The sequence below is a fragment of the Ostrea edulis genome, chromosome 7, assembly GCF_947568905.1.
Source record: "Ostrea edulis chromosome 7, xbOstEdul1.1, whole genome shotgun sequence".
Lineage (NCBI taxonomy): Eukaryota > Metazoa > Mollusca > Bivalvia > Ostreida > Ostreidae > Ostrea > Ostrea edulis.
Window position 1 is genome coordinate 27,687,501 of NC_079170.1, and position 19,415 is coordinate 27,706,915.

Here is a 19,415-nt window from a genome sequence, read left to right on the forward strand (position 1 = left end):
GTGAAAAGTTTATAGACAGACGGACAGACAGACGGACGCCGGACAAAATGTGATCAGAATAGCTCACTTGAACCTTCGGTTCAGGTGAGCTAAAAACCTTTAATTTTGACCTTGAGGTCAAGGTCATATGGAGGTCATGAAGGTACTTAACACATTGTCTCATGGTGATACACTCATGTGTCAAATATGGTATGCCTATGTCAAAGAACAAAGAAGTTATGGCCCGGACACGAATCCATTGTAAAAACCTTTAATTTTGACCTTGAGGTCAAGGTCATATGGAGTTCATGAAGGTACATGACACATTGTCTCATGGTGTTACAATCATGTGTCAAATATGGTATGCCTATGTCAAAGAACAAAGAAGTTATGGCCCGGACACGAATCCATTGTAAAAAACCTTTTAATTTTGACCTTGAGGTCAAGGGTCAAGGTCATATAGAGGTCATGAAGGTACTTGACACATCATCTCATGGTGATCTACCTGTGTGCCAAATATGGTATGCCTAAGTCAAAGAACAAAGAAGTTATGGCCCGGACACAAATCTGCACAGACAGACAGATGGACGGACGGACAGACAGAGTGATTCCTATATACCCCCCCGAACTTTGTTCGGGGGGTATAACAAGCCCCCACCCCCCTCCCCCATAAATTACAGAGCAAATCTTCGGTATATAGTACGGCATAAATGTAGCACACAACAGCACCAAAAGAATCTTCAGTACGAGTTCTCTTATAAGAATACCATAACATATGTTAGCTAACTGTCATAAACCAAACCTATTCCTTAAGTTCTTTGTGAAGTTTTTAATGTCTGGAAATCATAATAAACCTATTCCTTAAGTTGTTGTGAAATTTCTAATGTCTGGAAATCAAAATAAATCTAATCCTTAAGTTCTTGTGAAGTTTTTAATGTCTGGAAATCATAATAAACCTATTTCTTTTAAAAGTTTCTTGTGAAGTTTTTAATGTCTGTAAATCATAATAAACCTATTCCTTAAGTTCTTGTGAAGTTTTTAATGTCTGGAAATCATAATAAATCTATTCCTTAAGATCTTGTGAAGTTTTTAATGTCTGGAAATCATAATAAATCTATTCTTTAAGTTCTTATTTGGAAATCATACTAAATCCGAACATGCTGAGCTGGATGCTGACCTGGTAACGAGGCACGTGTTGTTGTCAATGGTCACCTGGACGCCATTCCCAATGTTAAGGTTATTTCCCCTCAGGTATATGGTTCTACCACCAGACTCCGCCGCAAAATTTGGAGAAATACTGCCGACTTCAGGAATCTGTCAAATTCATCACTAGTGTAAGACAAAAACTCCACAGCTGTCAAAATTCATAACTACAGACCCTGAAGCGTACTACTACACCACTTGCACAGAACGGTACGAAACGATTCTTGCACGGAATGGTGAACGGTTAGCACGGAACGGTGAACGGTCTGCATCGAACGGTGAATGAATTGCACGAAATGCTGACCACTTTGTAGGCGTTGCTTGCGTGCTTTGTGAACGGTCTGCACGAAACCGTAGGCATGGCCTGCATGCTTTGATTTTTTCAGTATTATTTGGTTCAAATAGTTTCAATATAATGGCAGTATTCTAGATATCAAAAAAAGGTTGAGAAAGAAATGATAATGATTCATTTTAAAATGATTGCTCATGTACGACACGGTAAATTTTATTTTTACTTATTAGATCAATGGCTTATGAACACTTTGAAATGGAAACAAATGAATTTTTTAAATTTAATTTCGGAAATAAAAGAAAAATATGCAAAAACCGTATCGTCATGGAATATTGATTAATAAAATTTTATGATTCATTGCTCAATTAAACTCATTGAAACTGAATAAAAAATTGTCACGACTGTTTCAGCTATTTTTTTATACATTCATTTCGAGTGTCGTTAAAATACATTTGCAATTTGTATATTCCAGGCCTCTTCCCAAAGACAGATGTTAAATAAACCTATACATTTTATATACATGTGTACGTGTATGAAAACAGATAAAATAATTTTAAAAACTTCTCGTCTGGTAAGATTGAAACATTTTTGGATGGGGAGAGGGTTGTGAACGGTCTGCACGAAACGATAGGCATGACCTGCACGCTTTAATTTTTTTGACATTATTTGTTTCATCCTGGGGTAAGTTTAAACAAGGAATAGTTTAATGACTTACGAACCCGTTGGAATAAAAGGAAATGAATATTATTTAACTTCGGAAATGAAGGAAAAAAATGCATAAGTTGTATCATTATGGAATATTGATTATTCAACTTTATTTATTCATTGCTCTATTAAATTCATTGAAAAAGTCGCTATTTTTGTACATTCAATCTGAGTGCCGTTAAAACATGAGAATAATTTGTATATTCCAGGCCTCTTTTCAAAGACAGATCTTGAATAAACCCATACATTTTTACATACGTGTATGACAATGGATAAAATGAGTTTTTAAAAAACTTCTCGCCATGTATGACTGGAACATATTCTGGGGGTGTGGGGGTGGGTTTGCATCAAAACATTGTATTAGCCAGTCGATAAGAACCTGTCACCTTGGATAAGAAAGAAGAGAAAATACAAGACAAAAATGAACAATCAAAATATGATTGAAATAGATTAAGAAATAAATCAAACATATACATGTAAATGAATAGAGAAAACAAATAATGACTAACTACAGTAATGATCAACAGATATGCGAGCGGATCTAACATCCAATTTTAATTAGATTGTTGCATTTGCCTCAGTTTTAAACCTATAGAAAACTGCATTCATTTTTGAGAGACAAAAGATATAAACACCTCTTTTATCATATTGCAATTGCCCCCACCGATTTTCACACCTTCTGTATGAATGTTAATTTTAAATACCGGTACCTGGAATAGCGGTGGTAAAAAAAAAAGCACCTTGGAATTTGCATAGAATATACAAGTTATACATACATGTACATGTAGGTCGGTCTTTGCATTATGCAGACAGTTCCGATAAACAATTTTGATGAAAATATTTTTTATTTAAGAAGAGAAAATTTATCATACAAATGTAACAAGACAAATAAATCATTCTGACATACAAAAAAGAAAACTACCAAGGGCAGAGATATACATGTCTCTGCACTTGCTAAAAACTATCAAGGGTGATAAAATGGTATCGGACTTTGTTCTGTCTGCATGGTTTGAACGATCTGCATGTTTCTATGGGCGTGGCTTGATCATGCATGGAATGATTCTTGCACGAAACAATTTGCATGGAATGCTGAACGGTCTGCATGGAACGGTGAACAATTTGCATGGAATGTTGAACGGTTTGCATGAAACAGTGATTGGTTTGCACGGAACGGAGAACGGTCTGCACGGAACAGTGAACGGTTTGCATGGAACGAACGCTTTGGAGGTGTAGTAGCACGCTTTAGGGTCTGTAGTATAAGACAACAAGAGGCCCATGGGCCACATCGCTCACCTGAGTCACCTTGGTCCATATCAGAAGATTTTCCATATCTATTTGCATGTAAAACCGTAGTCCCTATTATGGCCCCAAACCTTCCCCTGGAGGCCATGGTTTTTGCAAACTTGAATCTACACTATGTCAGAAAGCTTTCATGTAAATGTGAACTTCTTTCGTCCAATGGTTCTTGAGAAGAAGATTTTTAAAGATTTTCCCTATATATTTGTATGTAAAACTTTGATCCCCTATTGTGGCCCCATCCTACCCCCAGGGGGGGGGGGGGGGGGGGGGGGGCATGATTTTAACAAACCTGAATCTGCACTATATCAGAAATCTTTCATATAAATCTCAGCTTTTCTGGCTTAGTGGTTCTGGGAAGAAAATTTTTAAAGATTTTTCCTATATATTTGTATGCAAAACTTTGACCCCCTATTGTGGCCCCATCCGACCCCCGGGGGCCATGATCTTAACAATTTATAATCTGCACTATATCAGGAAGCTTTCATATAAACCTCAGCTTTTCTGGCTCAGTGGTTCTTGAGAAGAAGATTTTAAAAGATTTTTCCTATAAATTTGTATGTAAAACTTTGATGCCCCCCTTGAGGCCCCATCCAATCCCCGGGGTCCATGATTTTAACAAACTTGAATCTGCACTATATCAACAACAAAAAAAAAAAGAAGAAAAAAAAAAAAAGAAAAACAAAACAAACAAAAAACTTTGACCCCCTATTGTGGCCCCATCCGACCCCCAGGGGCCAGGATTTTAACAATTTAGAATCTGTACTATATCAGGAAGCTTTCATATAAACCTCAGCTTTTCTGGCTCAGTGGTTCTTGGGAAGAAGATTTTTAAAGATTTTCCCGATATATTTGTATGTAAAACTTTGATCCCCTATTGTGGCCCCATCCGACCCCCCGGGGGCCAGGATTTTAACAATTTAGAATTTGAATTATATAAGGAAGCTTTCATATAAATCTCAGCTTTTCTGGCTCAGTGGTTCTTGAGAAGAATATTTTTAAAGATTTTCCCTATATACAGTACCCGCAACGTTATTTTTGACATGATAAACGATAGAACACGATACACGCACGATAGGATAGGATACACGCACGATACGATAGGATACACGTACGATACGATAGGATACACGGTAAACCTGATAAACGCAAAACCTGATAAACGATCTTCACGATAGACCTGATAAACGCAAAACACGATAAACGATCTTCACGATAAACGGAAAACCTGATAGAAATGTTGTAAATTTAGAAACGGTTTAGACGGAACGAAATTTTGATACCTACAACATAATTACATTATGTTTACATTATGTTGATAATAATATTGAAGGATTTCAATGTTCATTATATACCTAAATTACGGACAAAGCGGATTTCTTGTTTCCCGTGTTCTCGCGATGGGAAAAAAATCTAACGCGGTAATCTATAGGTAACTCAGGAAAACCGCGTTCTCATCGCGGGATGACTATCAGCTACCTGTCCCCGTCGCGGTAACATTTGTTTAAAACATTGATCGGTTTTGTACCATATAATTTCTTTAATCCACGGTCGTACGTTTTTTTTGTTTTGTTTTTTTTTAATGCCATCACAGCTAAAATTTAAAAAAAATAATAAAATATATACGGCATTGAATTCATTATTTGATATCTATATGAATTTTATCAGCCAATGATTCTAAAACTTATATTGTCACCTAATGTTTAATATATAGATTATACAGGGAATTAACTAAATGTAATATAATGTAGTGATATCATGCTTCAGTAGCTCTCTTATGCTAATGTATATTACCTTGAGTATGAAATAAAACCAAGTAATATTGTGCGTGTAGCGAGGAGGGGGTTATTTTGCATCAAGCTCTAAGTTCACGGTTCATTCAACATCTCAAGTTATTTTCATAACGACCGCTTTAAAAAAAATCAACCGCACTACACCTGTTAGATATTTTTACACTATGATTGATAATTGATAGTCATAAGTAATTGGAACATATTTATTTGAATTGATATTTTGTTAACAAAACATAAATATACTGTTTAAAAAACATAAACAAAACCCGGCTTGTTTTAAATTCGAAATTTTGAAACGCTTAGTGTGTAAAAAAAATTCAAATAATCATCAAAACCAACATAAATGTCCAGTATCTACACGTACGAGTATTGGTACATGTGTACATGTACAAGGTATATAAAAAAAACAACGATGACAGCGGAATCGTGCCCAGTTGAGCAGAATTTTGGGGGATGCAACACCCTTGCACCCTTTTAAAACTTAATCTTCTAAATGTGTGAAATACAATGTCCCTGAGAATGTTAGCTGTCAAAACACGGGTGATACACAAAATCAGATATAAGGACGCGCACAAGTTCAGCAGTTGCTATATAAGTAGCATACACGTGAAAAAAAATTGGAAGAAAAAGAACCATTATTAAAATATACATGTATGTGATAAACAATGTAATTTACTGATTTTTCCTTTCAAATCGGAACTCCCTATTTTTCTGTTAGTGTTAATTACAAATAACTGTTTCTAGACAAACAAATATTTATGAACTCAGAAGGAGCTTTCAGATTTACTGTGCTCGGTTTACTGTCCTACTTTCCAGACTACTTAGAATTAAATTGTGATAAATTTTCACTCTCTCTCTCTGGACAGACAAATAGCTCTTCTTCTGCCTTAAAATTGACAACTTTATGTTCTCCTTCAAATATACCGTCTTTCCTCGATTCCTAAAAATAGCTTCTTTAACAAAACGAATAAAGGTTTCGGAAAGTATCGTACTTTTTCATTAGATTTTATATACGATCCCGATAGTTTCCGAAGCTACACGATAAACGATTTTCACGATAAACGGAAAACCTGATACACGCAAAACACGATACACGATAGACCTGATAAACACAAAACACGATAGAAAACGGAAAACCTGATACACGATAGGATAGGATACACGCACGATACGATAGGATACACGCACGATACGATAGGATACACGCACGATAGAGCACGATAGGAATGTCAAGAATAACGTTGCGGGTACTGTATTTGTATGTAAAACTTTGATCCCCTATTGTGGCCCCATCCGACCCCCGGGGGCCATGATTTTAACAATTTAAAATCTGCATTATATAAGGAAGCTTTCATATAAACCTCAGCTTTTCTGGCTCAGTGGTTCTTGAGAAGAAGATTTTTAAAGATTTTTCCGATATATTTGTATGTAAAACTTTGATCCCCTATTGTGGCCCCATCCGACCCCCGCGGGCCATGATTTTAACAATTTAGAATCTGCATTATATAAGGAAGCTTTCATATAAATCTCAGCTTTTCTGGCTCAGTGGTTCTTGAGAAGAAGATTTTTCCTATATATTTGTATGTAAAACTTTGGTCCCCTATTGTGACCCCATCCGACCACCGGGGGCCATGATTTTAACAATTTAGAATCTGCATTATATAAGGAAGCTTTCATATAAATCTCAGCTTTTCTGGCTCAGTGGTTCTTGAGAAGAAGATTTTTAAAGATTTTTCCTATATATTTGTATGTAAAACTTTGGTCCCCTATTGTGGCCCCATCCGACCCCTGGGGGCCATGATTTTAACAATTTAGAATCTGCATTATATAAGGAAGCTTTCATATAAATCTCAGCTTTTCTGGCCCAGTGGTTCTTGAGAAGAAGATTTTTAAAGATTTTTCCGATATATTTGTATGTAAAACTTTGATCCCCTATTGTGGCCCCATCTGACCCCCGGGGGCCATGATTTTAACAATTTAGAATCTGCATTATATAAGGAAGCTTTCATATAAATTTCATCTTTTCTGGCCCAGTGGTTCTTGAGAAGAAGATTTTTTAATGACCCTACCCTATTTTTACCTTTTCTTGATTATCTCCCCTTGGAAGGTGGTCTGGCCCTTTATTTTAACAATTTAGAATTCACTTTACCTAAGGATGTTTTGTGTCAACTTTGGTTGAAATTGGCCTAGTGGTTGTTGAGAAGAAGTTGAAAATGTGAAAAGTTTACAGACGGACAGACGGACGGATGCCGGAATATGGGTGATCAGAAAAGCTCAGGTGAGCTAAAAACTACACAAACCCTCACATCCATCCAGCTGTCAGGGAAACAAACTTTTTTTCTACATAATTCCGTGTTACTTTTACACCTATATTTTCTGGCTATTCTACATAATTCTGTGTTACTTTTACACCTATATTTTCTGGCTATTCCACATAATTCTACATGATATTTTCTGTCTTTTCTATAACATTATCTACATGATATTTTCTATCTTTTCTATAACATTATCTACATGATATTTTCTGTCTTTTCTATAACATTATCTACATGATATTTTCTATCTTTTCTATAACATTATCTACATGATATTTTCTGTCTTTTCTATAACATTATCTACATGATATTTTCTGTCTTTTCTATAACATTATCTACACAAATTTGGGATATTTTCTTTCTGTTCTATTTGATATATTCATGGCTGCTGTTATTTGTGAACCATGGAGTGGAAAGACGTTGATGATGAGTAACATTTGGAAACCACTGTAAGGACACTATGAAGGAACAGAGTGACTGGTTTATGATACAGATGTTGGTGATAAAGGGCTACCAGTGAAACTTAAGAATATATCTCTCATGTAAAGAAAGTTCACCTTGTAGGAATAAATCCACTTCTGGAGGGTGACTCCTGCTATTTTGATAGGCCCACTTCCCTGTCCACTTCTGCCTCCCGCAACACACTGGATTCTGAACAACATAACAATACAATGTCAAACAAGCTCTCCCCACCACACTCACTGCATGTCAAACAGGCTCTCCCTCCCCACCACACTCACTGCATGTCAAACAGGCTCTCCCTCCCCACCACACTCACTGTAATTGAACAATTAAGCTCCCCCCTCCCACCCCCATGATTACTGACCTTTTGGAAGGCCTATACTCCTCCTTTTTCGCTGTTGCATTACAAGCAATGCCCGCTACTGTGACTTTGTTTTCAATATCTGTAAATTTAACACCAAGGTTGGTTCCTGTGATGGTAACAACAGTCCCTCCCAAGTAATGTCCACTTTTCGGTTTTAGCTGCAAAATTATGAATCCAATCAACAACACTGAGGAAAATCAACAATACAGTCAAAATTGCCATAGCGACCCACTGTATTAAGCGACTCACTGTCGTATGTGACCATAAAAAGTTCCCCCCAAGACATTACTCTATGTATTGTACCTGTATTAAACGACCACCTGTCTGACGCGACCAACGACCATGATTTTTACAACCTTTTCGTGTATTTTCACGAAATTTTACCTCTATTTAACGACTGTACATTTTTCGATTACAACGTGATTACTACTTTCGATTTCGGTTGAGTCGACTCTTCTGGGAATTATCGCCCCTAACACTTTCGTTTTCAAACGCACGACTATTTTGGGAATTATCGCCCCTAACACTTTCGTTTTGATACGCACAGTTTGGCGATGATCTTGTTTAGTCGGTCCTCTGAATAAATTATTATACCTAAGCAGTCAACATGCAGTGTCGTGTGTGGTTAATTAATAAAACCCGAGTTGATGTTTATTTAACAAAATCAAGGATCAGGGAATCAAGGCCGGTGTATTTGAAGGTGTGAATTTCGACAAACTTTAAGAAGTGCCGGGTAGGTTAGATCGGAAATGAAAATCTACCACTTGTTATACCATTATGTTCAACAAAGTAAAAATTTGCCCCATTGTGATATAAATCAGGTAAATATTGTGCTTAGAACTGAAATTTTAAACGGAGTATTCGCAGTTTTTCCTGCATGAGATACTAGAGGTTTCCAGAATAATGACCGGAACAAGCGGCTCACTTCGACATGTCCCGAGTATTTGACACGTCCGAGTTCAAGAAAATTGCCTGCATTAGTTCTAAGCTTAAAAGATTTGCTGTGCATGTACAATGGGTATTGTGATTTATTTAATGTTTCTCAAATTGAATAACATTTTTCAGCATGTATTGTACAAAAGGAGACGCAACACTTCACCATTTGCTTTCTTACCACAAGCATTGCATTTTTCAGTTACACTGTACAAGTAGGCTATACATAAATACCCTTTACAACAAAGTGTTTATAAGTTTTAGAAAATTTACATGCAGTTCATAAATAATTTTTAAATCTCATGTAAATGTGTAATATGAAATGCATGCAAAGTTTATCATTCTTAAATAGATTAAATGTAATTTTTGATGAATAAAAAATTATGATACAACACATCATATTCTAGATTTTTAACTACAGTGTATTATTAATTTTATTTTACAACTATTAAAACCATACTTGATATTCTTAATGATAAATTCCAAATGTATGTAGTCATTTTCTCCATTGTACAAATTATTTACGATAGTTTATCCATTAACTGCAGAAAATAGGCAACCTGTATTAAGAGACCACCTGTCATATGTGACCTTTTTTCCATTCTCCGTTGGACGGTCTCTTAATACAGGTTTGACTGTACATAGTGAGAAAAATCAACAATACGTAGTGAGAAAAATCAACAATACGTAGTGAGGGAATCAACAATATGTAGTGAAGAAAATCAACAATACGTAGTGAGGAAAAATCAACAATACGTAGTGAGGAAAAATCAACAATACGTAGTGAGAAAAATCAACAATATGTAGTGAGAAAAATCAACAATACGTAGTGAGAAAAAATCAACAATACATAGTGAGGATTATCAACAATACGCAGTGAGGGAATCAACAGTACAGGGAATCAACAGTACGTAGTGAAGAAAATCAACAATACGTAGTGAGGAAAAATCAACAATACACAGTGAGGATTATCAACAATACGCAGTGAGGGAATCAACAATATGTAGTGAAGAAAATCAACAATATGTAGTGAGGATTATCAACAATACGTAGTGAGGATTATCAACAATACGTAGTGAGGAAAAATCAACAATACGTAGTGAGGAAAAATCAACAATACGTAGTGAGAAAAATCAACAATACGTAGTGAGAAAAATCAACAATATGTAGTGAACAAAATCAACAATACGTAATGAGGAAAAATCAACAATACGTAGTGAAGAAAATCAACAATACGTAGTGAGGGAAAATCAACAATCTGTAGCGTATCATGCACCAGGTCTAAGAATACATGAGAGATATCAAAAGAAAATTCTTTGGACAAACATCTCCTTCAAAAAACATTTTTTTTAGAAATCATCATGGAGGATAGAGAATAAAAAAGGTGTTTCTCTAACACTGTTACACATTGAATAGTGGCTATGTCAAGTGATTTTTATCCTCTTCATAAAGCTACATGTATGATTTTGAAAAGAAAACTCTAAAGAAATGGATGAATAAAAGAATAGACAATGCTTAGACTGAGCCACCATCAGGCAGGATGTGACGGTTTCCATTACTTACATTTGTGACATTGGGGCCTGGACACTTGGTTTCTGCACAACTGTCCCCCTGGTGGTAATCACACTTGCCTCCACACCATTTACAGTTCATGGCTGGCTGGGTCAGTTCCAAATTTTTACAAAAACTACAATCTCCCCCGGCCTGTCCCAAACAACTGTATATAGTCACTGTAAAAGAACAGTTTAGTTATCATCAACAAAGTAGACATATAATATAATGATTTCAACACATTCAATTCTTTACTAGTTACACATGTTTGTATACAACAAAGTAGACATATAATATAATGATTCCAACACATTCGATTCTTTGCTAGTTTTATATGTTTGTATTGACTCCGACAAGCTGTATGACTTGGTCGTTGTATAGAGGTAAAACATGTGAGTCACTCTTGTGGCCAATCCTGATGGACGTCTCCATACGATTGAAAAATTCTGAAGAGGGACGTTAAACAATACACAATCAATCAATCTGATGCCAGAAGAAGACATGATCTGAATGAATCTACATGTAAATCTATAATACATGAGGAGCTAGCATGTAAATCTATACCACAGGAGGAGGCTAGCATGTAAATCTATACTACATGAGGAGGCTAGTATGTAAATCTATACTACAGGAGGAGGCTAGCATGTAAATCTATACTACAGGAGGAGGTTAGCATATAAATCTATACTACAGGAGGAGGCTAGCATGTAAATCTATACTACAGGAGGGGGTAGGCATTTTGTTTTGACAAAATTTAACCTAATGAAGAATTTTAATCTACAAGACTTGCCCTAGAGCAAAAGTATATTTATGCCCCCCCCCCCCCGCCATGAAATGGCTTGGGGCACATAGTGTTACTCCTTTCCATCCTTCAGTTATTCCATCATACATGTAGTTAGTTTTCCAGACATCTTTTTGACTGTGCATGATGTAAATCATTAGCTAATTTTTAGTATGTCTCTTTATATTGATGACTAACAGATCAAGTTCGAGTTTAATGTCAATCGACCTATTTCTACGAAGGTTGTGATGTCAATATACATGTATGGGCTTGTTTTATTTAATAATTTGTCTGTTTTATGACTATGCATGCATGTATACCACTTGTGCTATGTGTTTTATGCTATATTGTCGGTTAAATAGATTTTAAGCTCATGTTTCTTGTTCATCGTAAATAGTTCCAACTTTAGATAAACATTACTGAATTATGTAATAAACATTCTAGTTTTGTTTTATTTGCACTTAATGCTATTTTCACATTCTTAGACTTTCAAATATTTCAAACTTGTATGTCATCACATTGATACATCTATTCTTTTATTCTTAGTTTTCTTAAGGAATGAAATAATGTGTAACTGCACAGAAAAAATACTTCTGTGGCATTAACCTTGGCAAATTCTTAAAATAGACATTTCAGTGTTACGTACATTCATTTGTAGAAATATCAATACTGTAAACCAGCTTTTATTCGCGTGCGAGAAATTTTCGCAAAGTTCGCAAGAATCTCTTCAGCGCAAATATTTCTCTATGCAAACCAGATCTTTAATGTTCCTTATATGTTTATGATTATCTTGGTCACGAAAATTAGTCCCCGCGAACCTGTTCATCACTAGTAAATCGTGAAATAAATTCGTCATGAATAAAAGTCAGTTTACAGTATTTTTTCTCACTCTTACATGTACAAACATCTTCTGCAGAAACTCTTAATTAATTCATTTAAAACTTACAAGTAAGTCCATCATTTTCAATGTTGAATTTTTCAGGCTTCCACAGCACATTCATGTTGGCATTGTACAAACCATTGGGTAGGTCTTCATTAATCTGAAGATAGCACAAAATGCATGTATCAAATAAAGTGCCAAACCATGAAACCATCAAACTGGTTTCGAACTTAATGAAAACTATTTTCAAACCATGAACATAAACTCAAACTAGTTTTTGATCAACAAATTCAGCCTACAAAACTAAGCAAATTTACTCTAAAACATTCAATCTCTCAAAGTTTTTGATCTCTCAAAGTGAAATCTGGGTCTCATAAGACATATTTTATTGTTTTCCACTCTCGATCTCTTGAGGCTGTGGTAGCGTATACACACCATCACTCCAGGGTACAATTATTTCTGCTTGAACCTTACCATGATAACGGTGACTGCCTGGGGCTAGCTCGGGCGTGTTAATTAGGCGTTTATGTAGGCGCGACACATCCCGTGTTTCTTTGTGGGGTGGAATTGCTTAACAGGTTTTAACCTACTTAAGCTGGTTTTAACCTACTGTAGCTAGTTTTAACTCTCCAACTGCACTTTGTTTTGGTGATATGATTTGAATAGAGATAAAATTTACCACTTTTTGGACTTCACAATGAGACAGTAATTTGGAGAATATAATTTAGAGACCTGCCAGGAATACTGTGCCATCTTTTAGAATGTGTGCTTCGTGTAAAGTAACTGGAAATTGTGACGATGATGGCTGGTGTAGTTAGTGACTGCGAAACTTTGTAAAGTACAAGGTCGTGTAAATATGTACATGTACATCTATCTTAATGTACAAGTGATGCTCCACGGTAATAGAAGTATTTAATCATCCTCACTAAAACTTTTCAATATCAATACTGCATGCAAATACCTGATGTAAAATCATCCTCAATGAAACCTTTACAGATAACTATTTTCACATACCTGCTCTGTTTGGAACTGCAACTCGGTGTCTGATATTCTTGTCCCTGGAATGTCTAAGGGAGCTGATGGTAAGAACATTCTTCCTCTGTAGATATCCTGTCAAATACATTCACATCCACTGTCATCATTCACTTTATTTACCCACAATTCAAATTTCGAAACAACTGTTCAAACTCAAAAAACCTCATGAATTTTAAAGCTTGATTATTTTGAACCATTTAAAGGGACTGGTTCACAATTTTTGAAAAAAATATTTTTCATTTTTGATGTTAAAAATATAACTGATATAATGTTGACAGCCAAAATTTTGACATTCTGAACGCAAGAATAAAAACAACATCCTGTGTTATGTAAACAAAGACTCGAGTCTTTTCATGTATACAAACAAACCAGTGAAATGTTAATTTTGTAATATAAAGCATTTTGATTTTGCATAGTAACAAATTTTAAACTTTTAGATGATACATTTTACCCAAAGAATGCTTGAAAAGTGAAAGATATAATAAACTTAGATCAAAATCCATTTCTTTTGAAAATTTTGTAAACAATAACATACCGCAATCTTTGTTTACAAAACAAATAAATGAGCTTCTGTGATAATGTATAACCTTAATTATTATGTGAAATCTTTTAAACACATTAGACAATAAATTTCGATCAATAAAAGTGACAAACAAAATTTTTAGAAAAATCGTGAATCGGTCCCGTTAAAAATGAGACACAATATTTACTATAAGCTGACAAAGCTTTGATAATCAGGAAACTCAAATCATATTTTCATGATGCAAAAAAAGCTTCTAATTTATAGCTGTATTCATGATTGAATGATGTGGTTTTGAACCGAGTCAGTGATGACTGAATGACGTGGTTTTGAACCGAGTCAGTGATGATTGAATGACGAGGTTTTGAACCGAGTCAGTGATGATTGAATGACGTGGTTTTGAACCGAGTCAGTGATGATTGAATGACGAGGTTTTGAACCGAGTCAGTGATGATTGAATGACGTGGTTTTGAATCGAGTCAGTGATGATTGAATGACGTAATTTTGAACCAGGTCAGTGATGAGGAATATCCCCGACATTTCTTCTGCACATTCATGAACATGCACCAATAAATTTCAGAACGTACTGGCTCTGGAAAATTCCTCCCCTGAATGATAATGGTTTTTCTCTGACCCTTTGGTATAAATATGAGACCAGTTTGACGGACGTCCACCATGGGGCAAAACTGCTTCCCTCTTTTGCCTTCATTACTCTGCAAGATATTCAACAAATTATGCTACAATATTAAAAGTATATTATTTACAACAAAATCTTTGGGACGACCATTTTTATGTTAAAAAACCATGTTTTATGGAAACATGAATGGAAGCATCTACTTTTACATACTTCATAAAAAAAAAGATAGCGCATTTCATACAGAAAAAAGTATCATCAATCATGTAGCATAGCAATGAATATCATACACACATATATACATATCAATCTGTGTATCAGTCATAGTGTTGTATAGCATCATACCAATCATGTCTACGGTGCATGTTCATATTGAGGTGAATTTGGAATAATGGTCTTCCAAACATAAACAAATGCAAGCAATTTCATATATAAGTGGAGGTAGAGGCCATAGAGTCATTTATGCAGTATTTCAAGCAAGCACCTCTACAGAATCAGGATTTTGAAGAATTCAAAGAATTATTCATTGCATCACATTAGGTTTGTGAGGATTAGGCTTCACTTGGAGATAATAACTTGAAGTCAGAAAGGGCACCACAAAAATCACAAGTCATATTTTATACAGAGTAAAGTTCTACTTGCATTATATCTTTGCCCATTTCGCCTTTATTCTAAATGGGCAAATTTAAAACAGAGCGAAAGCAGATTCATTCATTACTCAGCAATAATCAGAAAACAATACTGGGTGACTTTAAATCTGGATGTGAAATCATTTTCCAATGTGTATGAGGAAAAATAACATAAGAGGAAAATTATCCTGTATACAGTACATGACTAGTGCTAACGACACAGAATTCACGACTGTTTTCATTGACAGAGAGGCGTAAAGGCGTAATTACACTCTTTTTCCCAAAGCTGCATTTCCATTCTCAACTGCAGGATCAACTACCTTTGCATAAAATATTCAATTCATCATAGCTTTGACCTTGACCTTTCAATTAGATACTAGTATAGCTGAGGAGTTATAACGTTGCAGACAAAGAAACAAAGATACAAAAAGACAATATTAACCAAAGAGACAGACAAAAAGCACTACGCTTTCCGAGTTTCGGAGGATAATAAAAGAGAAAATCTGTTCCTGAATGAGAAACTGAATCATCAATACAACCAGGTCTACTCTACAACTAGGTCACGTTAACCTAAATATAGGTCACCTTAACCTAGATATAGATCACCTTAACCTAAATATAGGTCACTTTAACTTAAATATAGGTCACCTTAACCTAAATAATTCTGTAAAATATAAACCACTCAATGTCATAGCTACATCCAAGTTGAAGCAGTCCTATCAAGGCATATACACAATGTATGTAGACTGTCTACAAAAAGAAAGGAAACTCCTTCAAATTTTCACAAATAATTCACAAGCATCTCAGGCTGAAACACAGGAGTACTTCATGACAATTAACTCCCAAACATCACGAGGCAACATACTGAATGCAAGTCCTATTTTATCCAAAAGAAATTTCAAACACGTATCCATTCTGTTGTTATCAGTAACTGTAAACATTCTTGTAACTTGTAATCCATCTTATTTATCCTAGGTTTTTTTCTTTGGTAAGGAAATGGTGTTACAGACAATGCTCATAAAAAAAGATATGAAACAGTTCTAGTTTAGTTGTCTAAAAAACGAAAGAAAAGAGCATACATGAAATGTAATCTTATAACGTTTTACATAAATATCTACTACCTGTTAGAGTATAACTTAAAAGAAATGAAATATCTGAGAGAAAATGTTCCTATTGAGACTTTTGTCCTCTGTTACAGCATAAAATGGCAAAAAAGAAGGCAACCCAAACATGTAGAAATGCAGACAAAATCAGAAGGCAATGAAAAATAAAAGATTTTCATACTCCTTCATCTCAATGTTATGAATATTTGGGAGACTTTATAGATATATATATATGCATAAGTTTTGGGTATACATGTTTCATATTATTGGTGAAGTTTGCATGATACATGTAGATAGTTACATGATGTGGAAAATAATACATGATGACTAATGACGGAAACAGATGCAGGCCGTTAGTCTGACAAAGGCAGAACTAAGAACTAGAGAAACAGAACTTACAATATACTCGGTGTCATTTTGTTCATAAGTACCCTGAAAATGGTTTCATACATTGTATATCTAGCATTGCTCGTGAATAAAATCAAATTTTGTTTTTATTAGTGCACTTAGCAAAATCCAAATATCTGTGGACAATTACTGTAAAGCAACTTTTATTCATGTGTGAGAAATTTTCGTGAGGTTCATGAGAACCTCATCATCGCGAATAGTTCTCGTCGCAAACCAGTCCTTTTATATCTTTGTATGTTTAAAATAAGGTCAGACGCGAAAAATAGTCGCCGCAAAGCAGTTCATCACTGGAAAATCGTGAAATGAAGTCGTCGCAAATAAAAATTGGTTTACAGTAATAGGCTTGGTCAAATATGCAACAACAAAATTCAGGATCTCACTGAGTACTGTACATACGTTTCGACTGCTGACACGGTCCCCGGGGCAGTCATCCGTGTTGTACTGACACTTGTTATTGGTGATGCACCAATCACACCAGTACACGTTGTCCACACACCCTGAACAACTGAAAACACCAACAAGAAAAATTCAAATGTTTAGAATAACATGTTCTCAATTTCTCATCTAAATATTACTTAGGCCACGTACATTGTGAACTAAATGAAAGACATGTGTGTCGATTAAGATCTCTTTAATAATTCTGTTTTTTCTAAAGGTATGACATATAAACATGATTTAAAAGTGCACAAGAGCAGAAAAAGTAAATGAAAAAAAAATCTAGATGTGTAAAAGTAACACAAATGCCCCTGCCCCCGTTGGGCTATAACTGCCAAAAATTATCTGACCAAACTCATATGAGTACTTGTCCTGCCTATTCTCATGATATATCGATCTTTCAAATTTCAATTCAAAATGTCCATGTATGATTGAGATAATGAGTGAAAATTGTGAATTGTTTAAAACACACTGAATATTTTAAGTCCAAGTGGCTCAACTTTTCCAAATATTGCTCAACTAGATTCAAACACGGACTTGACCTTCATATCATCTAGACATAAATGTATCTATATTCTAAATTTCAAGTAAAAATGTAATGTATAACTTGTGATAATAAACGGAAACTGTGAATCGTTTAAACAAAAATTTACATCCAAGGGGCACAACTCTGTCAAAAATTATTCAACCAGAACCAAATAAAATCTTTACCTGGATATTTTCATGATAGATCTATATACCAAATTTCAGTTGAATATGTGCATCTGTAGCAGAGACAAGGAACAGAAACTGACGTAATAACGGAAAGATAGATTGACAGGACAGACTGACAGGAGGATGGAAAGATAGATTGACAGGACAGACTGACAGGAGGATGGAAAGATAGATTGACAGGACAGACTGACAGGAGGATGGAAAGATAGATTAACAGGACAGACTGACAGAAGGATGGAAAGATAGATTGACAGGACAGACTGACAGGAGGATGGAAAGATAGATTAACAGGACAGACTGACAGAAGGATGGAAAGATAGATTGACAGGACAGACTGACAGGAGGATGGAAAGATAGATTGACAGGAGACTGACAGGAGGATGGAAAGATAGATTGACAGGACAGACTGACAGAAGGATGGAAAAGGATAACACTTGTAACAGGAAGGGAGAAAATGCAACGGACCAGAACGGGATTCGAACCCGAGCCCCCTGAATCTCTAGTCAGGTGCTCTACCAACCGAGCTATCTGACCACCGGCGATCAAACCCGGCTGACCGTTACACACTATGTGCCCTGGTGATTTCATGGTGGGGACATACAAAATGAAGACATAGACACGTGTTGTGATAATCCAGCCTGACCTGGAGAAGCTGCTGCATTTGTAGAGTAAATATGGCTTGGACACAATAACACTTCCAGTCTCCACTGACTGTATACCCAGGGTAATGTTGATATGTCCTACAAAAAAACAAAGACTCATTTAAAAACCAACGCATTACAATTCTGTACAGTTGGTTGTTTTTTTAATGGAGTGGTTATTTTGGCTTATCTTAACAGCTTCGTCTCATGCCACACAATTTTCAATGGCTAAATTTGCACTCAAATATGTTTGCAATCTGAATACGTAATTTTCATGCAATCTAAATATGCAATTTTTACAAGAAAGAAAACTCTGTTTAATAAACTACTTTTTTCTCTTCTGATGACAGTAAAATGTTTCACAGATATGTAATTTAAAACACTACACAGTGTATACATTTTTGTGTTTTCGAACACCAAAATATATTATGCTAAAATTATTTGTATTCCTAGAGGCTAGAAAATTGCAAAAGTTTACATCCACGCACAAGTTCTGTGGGGATTCGGGTTAGAATAGGTACTCAGTACCCCCTTGCTTGTCGTAAGAGGCGACTAAATGGGGCGGTCCTTCGGATGAGACCGTAAAAAGCGAGGTCCCGTGTCACAGCAGGTGTGGCACGATAAAGATCCCTCCCTGCTCAATGGTCATAAGCGCCGAGCATAGGCCTAAATTTTGCAACCCTTCACCGGCAGTGGTGACCGTCTCCATGAGTGAAATATTCTCGAGAGGGATGTTAAACAA

General features: G+C 35.5%; 1 protein-coding gene across 20 annotated transcripts in view; it reads right to left on the reverse strand.

Moving 5' to 3' along the window:
- LOC125655562 (plexin-B-like) overlaps positions 1–19,415 on the reverse strand; it is a 76,647-nt gene that overhangs the window by 17,083 nt on the left and 40,149 nt on the right. For 16 of the 20 annotated variants that reach the window (XM_056143863.1, XM_056143857.1, XM_056143874.1 and 13 more), the window contains 10 exons: positions 18,676–18,772; positions 17,280–17,388; positions 16,875–16,907; positions 14,697–14,822; positions 13,569–13,664; positions 12,621–12,714; positions 10,906–11,072; positions 8,410–8,567; positions 8,141–8,234; positions 1,157–1,293 (listed from right to left, as the gene is read on the reverse strand). In XM_056143863.1, coding sequence (XP_055999838.1) covers positions 1,157–1,293; positions 8,141–8,234; positions 8,410–8,567; positions 10,906–11,072; positions 12,621–12,714; positions 13,569–13,664; positions 14,697–14,822; positions 16,875–16,907; positions 17,280–17,388; positions 18,676–18,772 — 1,111 coding nt within the window. The remainder of the gene's footprint in view (positions 1–1,156; positions 1,294–8,140; positions 8,235–8,409; positions 8,568–10,905; positions 11,073–12,620; positions 12,715–13,568; positions 13,665–14,696; positions 14,823–16,874; positions 16,908–17,279; positions 17,389–18,675; positions 18,773–19,415) is intronic. The other 4 variants (XM_056143872.1, XM_056143871.1, XM_056143869.1 and 1 more) reach the window with 1 other exon arrangement.